At 28.6% G+C, this 5,770-nt stretch overlaps 1 protein-coding gene across 1 annotated transcript; it reads left to right on the top strand. All coding sequences in view use genetic code 12, as the record gives it.

Annotated features, from left to right (window-relative positions):
• Nucleotides 1-846: 846 nt before the first annotated feature.
• On the top strand, nucleotides 847-1,782 carry KGF55_000100 (uncharacterized protein; the record flags this gene model as incomplete). Its single annotated transcript, XM_051755529.1, has 1 exon — nucleotides 847-1,782. The coding sequence occupies one exon, from the start codon at nucleotides 847-849 to the stop codon at nucleotides 1,780-1,782; it is 936 nt and encodes a 311-aa protein (XP_051617186.1).
• Between the last annotated feature and the right edge of the window lie 3,988 nt (nucleotides 1,783-5,770).

The following is a 5,770-nucleotide window of genomic DNA, read 5'->3' as shown; positions in this document are numbered from 1 at the left end:
GACGTGTGTTTAGATGTTACACAAAATGGAAACTTACAAACTAGCACAAAAATTTTGTTTCAACTTGTATTACACAAGTTATAGGATTGTAAACATTCGTATCAAAACACTTCAAGTAATTTCAAAATTTTTGAGTAAGTACTCTCAAAATCTTCTTTTTTTTTGAAAATGTTGTTTGTTAATTAAAGAACAAAAACAAGCAAATTCTATTGTTGGTAATTAGGCATGTACAGGAAACGATAAGAAAGATATAACCCTTTCATATAATACAATGAATCACGAAATTATTTAAGTTATGAACATTCATTCAAGCCGAAACACGTTGTAATTACTTAGCAAATTATCCAAAAGTAGATAAAATTTGAGAACTTTCAAATGACGGGATCTTCAGTCGCCAATCAACTTCAATTTTAATAAAATTATTCTTTGATAAACATTTTAACTACAGCAATCAAACTCTATTAAATCAAAATGTGTTTTAAAGTTTATTTTTGTCAAAAAGGCAATTTGCTCGAAATGTATAGTTCGTAGAGATGCTACTTAAAGTTAACTTTTTAAACGTTTATTGTATATGAAAAAGAAAAACTTATCACTGTAAATCTAATTAAAATAAAGACGTGTTTATAGATGACACACAAACCGAAAATTTGAAATATTTGCAAAGATTAGTATTAAGTTGTACAGTATCAAAAATTATATGAATCTACACCTTCTAATCAGAAGTACAAATGACTTCAAATTCTTATATAACTAGCTCAAACTTACTCTTTTTTAAATAAATTCATTTTATCTCTTTTGAATCTAATTATACTCTTCCACTTTTTTAATAGTTAGCTTACAATAATCATGGTTTCAGATTTAGATATAAACAGTGATGACGATTTTGAGTCAGATTATGAGTCAGATATTTGTGACCGTGATGATGAACAAGCAATAACAACATCAAGTTCAGCTCTTCAAAGTACACATCAACCAACTATCTCAGCAAATTCAATTGATCAAATAAAAAATCGATCATCCATCTTAACACCAACTAATATCTCAGTTTCAAATTCCAATACTTCAGCTGCACCTATCAGTGAATCAACTGTTTTAGATCAAACCAATAGTCCCAACATCTCAACAATTAATATAAACGAAAATCAACTGGAACAGATTGGAGATGCAAGTGTATCTTCTAATACGCATAGCAATGCTTTAGGTGGTGACTTTGAATCATCAGACCCCGTTATAAGCAGTGATCAGACTTCTCGTGAAGAAATGAATTCGAATACAAATGAAGAAGATGAAGAAGATGAAGAAGATGAAGAAGCTGAAGAAGATGAAGAACAAGAAGTACATGAAGAACATGAAGAACAAGATGGGTCACAAGTTGTGTTTTTAACAAATGGTATGATTTATGTTGATGGTTTTGTAGTGCACGAGGATAAGGTCATAGATCCATATCTGATGAATTTTTGGAGGCTTTATGAAACAACATTTCGTGAAATTGCAAATAGGCATCTAAGATTGGTTCGGGTGAGTGATTATGTAGATTCAAGGGTGATAAGAGTGCACAATGAAACACTATTCCAGTATGTTCAACAAAACACTGTGTATGCAAGATATGTTGGAGATACATTAAGTTTTCTGGAATATAATTCACACAATGCCGTGAAATTAACAGGTGTTAAGGTATATATCACAACTGGAATTTGTGCATTGATTGTTTTTGGTCCAGTAGAACCACAAGTGTTTAGGTTTCCAGATGAGGAAGAGAATCAGGTTCTATTACGTGAATAAATTCTAGTTATGAATTCTAGTTATGAATTTTGAAATGAACCTAAGAATGGACGATATTAAGTATTAGTTTATTTTCTTCATTTTGTTTGTGTAAGTTATTTTGGACTTAGTTATCATTTTGTTTATAGATTTAGTTTCTGATTTAACTATTATTCTAGTTATTGTTCTACTTAATGTGTCAGTTATTATTCTAGTAATTGTTTCAGTTATTATTTTAGTTTAAATTTAGATTTGTTCTACTAGTTATTTTTTACTTATTGTTTTCGTTACTGTTTTAGATAATGTTTTTGTTACTGATTTAGATACTGTTTTAGTTATTAATTCAGTTGTTAATTTGGTTATTAATTTGGTTCCAGTTATTATTCTAGTTAGGATTTCAGTTATAAAAGCGGTAATAGATTCTAGTTATGCAATGTAATATGAAATCCCACAATTATTTGGTTCTATTTGTTTGTGGAAAACGTTTTGGAACTGAGTTATGTAATTAGTTATTGATTTAATTATGAATTTGATTATTGATTTAGTTATTATTCTAGTAATTATTCAAGTAATAATTCTAGTAATAATTATAGTAATAAATTTTGTTATTTATTTAGTTATTGATTTACTATACGAGATTCAGTTAATGTTTCAGTTATTATTTTAAATTTTTGGATGCTTCTGCTAATTGACTTTATTAGTTTAGGTTAATAGTTTGCTTTAGTTTACTTTTGTCGAACTTGGTAGTTTATTTAAATAGGTTAAACTTCGTTTGATACTTGAGTTGGTTATTTGACTTTAATAGTTGACTTTATGTGCTGATTTTAAAAGCTGATTTTGATAGATAATTTAATTAGTTGATTTTGATAGTTGAATTAGCTGATATTGATTCTTTACTGTCTTTGATAGTTGAGTTTGTGAATTGGCTCTAATAGTTTGTTAGTTGCCTCTAGTTGATTTGCTGAACTAGATAATGATTTTGTTAAATAGATTGACTTCGAAAGTTGACTTTGATAATTCAGTTTATATGTTTAATGTGTAAGTATACTTTGTCAGTATGATTTGTTAGATGACTTTGATACTTTACCTTTGATAGTTTACTTTCTTAGAAGACTCGAATTTGATGGTTGAACTTGATACTTAACTTTGATGGTAACCTTTGATAGTTTTTGGTTGTTGACGCTAGTTGATCTTGGTAGATTATATTAGTTGAGTCTGATATTTGTCTTTAGTTGACTTTGAATAGTTTAATTTCTTANTTTGACTTTTTGTTAACTTTGATAGTTGATCTTATTGAATTTGATAGTTGACTCTGATAGAATACTTTCTTAGTCGACTTTGGTAGTTTATTTTATTAGTAACTTGATAGTTGACTTTTAAAGTTGAATAAGCTAACTTTGTTAGTTGACCTTGATAGTTTAGTCTGATAGTTGACTTTGATAGTTTGATACGTTACTTTTACAAGGGATCTTGAAAGTCGATTTTGATAGTTGACTTGGATTATCTTTGTTAGTTGCTCTTAATAGTTTTGATAGTTTAATTTACCAGTTGACTTTATTAGTCGAGCTTACTTTGATAGTTTACTTTCTTAGTTGACTTTGATAGTTGTCTTGATTAGTTGAGTGTTTTATTTTGATGGTTTACCTTGGTGGTTCTATTTAATGGTAGACTTTAGTTGATTTTATTCTACTTGAATAATATACTTTTTTTGTTAGTTTTGATAGTTACGTTAACTTTGTTGATTGACTTTAGTAGTAGTCTTTAGTTGACTCTAGTTGATTTCGTTAGTTGAATTTGGTACCCTACTTTAATAGTTAATTGATGACTTGAGTTGACTTTGATAGTTGACCTGTATATTAAGTTTAGATTTTATTTTTTCTGTTGAAAACGAGAGTACTGTATATTAGATTTGAATTTATTAAATAAGTAGTTAAGGAGGTTTAGGTATTCTAGTAATTGAAATAGTGGAAAGAGTTAATGAAACTACTAAAGTAACTACTTTTATTGCTTATTATGATTGATAGTAGTGATTAAAATGACTTTAAGTTGTAAAAGTACGATTATTAGCAGTTTATTGTATTTTACTTAAATTAATAGTATTTGGTAATATATTAAACTGAAAATAAAAATTATACTAAGTAATTCTAGTAAAATTAGATCGATTGATAATAAAATGTTAAAAAATATAGTTTTACTGATTAAAAGAGAAATAGAACTTATTATAGAGTGTATATATGATCTAATAGTGTAAGGTGTATAGTTGGAATTGGCTGGTTTGATGAAAAAAGTATAGTAATTGGTTTATACTAGTATATTACTATATTATAGTTAAGTATACGATAAATACGAGATTTTCGTAAATTATTTTTTTATCGAATCTAATGTGAAGTTGAAAATAGTATAACTAGTGTACGTTTTCTTAGAGGTTATTTATCTTTAAGATTTGTTATTGTAATCTTACTACTAAGGAGAAGGGCTTTTTGTTGAGATTTGTAAGATTATTGACTTTGATAGTTGACTTTGTTGAGTTTAATAGTTTAGTTTGATAGTTGACTTTGATAGTTGACTTTGTTGAGTTTAATAGTTTAGTTTGATAGTTGACTTTGATAGTTGACTTTGATAGTTGACTTTGTTGAGTCTAATAGTTTAGTTTGTTAGTTGATTTTAATAGGCTGTTCTTGATTTTGATAGTTTCCTTTCTTAGTTTTGATAGTTTACTAGTTTATTTTGATAGTTGATTTTCTTGGTTGACTTTAATAGCTAATCTTGTTGAATATGATAGTTGACGTTTTTGTCTGATAGTTTACTTTCTTAGCTGATTTTATTAGTGTACTTTGATAGTTTACTTTGAAAGTTGACTTGGATAATTGATTTTGTTAGATGACTTGAATGAATGGTTGACGTTGATAGTTGACTTTAATAGTTAAATTTGTTTGATATTTGTATTTTTTAATTGACTTTAGTTGACTTTGATACTTGACTTTAATTGACTTTTGTTGATCTTGGTAGACGACTTTGTTGGATAGCTTACTTTGATATTTTACTTCCTTAGTTGACTTTGATAGTTGTCTTAATGAGTTGAGTTTGAAAATTTACTTTGATAGTTTATTCTGACCTTGATATTTGAGTTTAATAGTTTACCTTAATTGACTTTGTTAGTTGGTTTTAGTTGACTTTCTTTGTTGATTTTGATAGTTGAGCTTGTTGGATAGTTGACTTAGATAGTTGATCTTGTTGTGCTTGGTAGTTTAATTTGTTAGTTGACTTATAATGAGTTCGATACTTGACTTATGAGGTACGTAATGTTCTTGAGATTTTGATCTGAACTAGATTTAAGATGACGGACTTAAAAAAAGTTGAAGTTTCTTTGGGGCGAGAAAAGAGGTCGAGAATTTCCTTAATTCGTTTTCTTTAAGGCGACCCGGTTTTAGGTCGACCTAATTTTAGATTAGGTACGTAAGTGTTTACTGTTAGTGTTGGATTAGGTACGTAAGTGTTTAGGTACGTAAGTGTTTACTGTTAGTGTTAAAGACTGATTTTGAAAGTGTTGTGTTTTGGCTTTTAAGGTACTTGAAGTTTTTGACTTTCTTGGGTTGACTTATAGATTTTAAGGTGATAGACTGAAAAAGATAGAGGTTTTAAGGGCGAGAAAGAAGTTGAGGTAAGGAGGTGTTTACTGTTGATTTTGTTGACTTTCTTTGAAGGTGTTGAGTGAAGACTTTGAAGTACTTAAGATTTTGAAAGCTTTGGATTTGATTTGTAGATTTAAGGTGATGTATTGAGAAAGAGTTGCTGATTTCGGGAGATTTAGCTTACTCGAACTGTACGAGTTTTGTATTGCGGTTGAGATCTAGTTTACTTCGAACCGTATTTTGAGGGACGAATTTAGTATTGAGGTAGAGATGTATATTGGTGGATCTGAAGACGTGCTTAGTGTTTGCTGTAGACCTGTTTAAGAGTATAACGTTAAAGAGGAGATTTGATGTTGTGTGATTCTTTAGCGTGTGCC

This window comes from Candida pseudojiufengensis (assembly GCF_024610245.1).
Source record: "Candida pseudojiufengensis strain CBS 10847 chromosome Unknown scaffold41, whole genome shotgun sequence".
Classification (NCBI taxonomy): Eukaryota; Fungi; Ascomycota; class Pichiomycetes; order Serinales; family Debaryomycetaceae; genus Lodderomyces; species Lodderomyces pseudojiufengensis.
Note: the sequence above shows the minus strand (reverse complement) of the source record. Positions and strands in the feature narration are given on the sequence as shown.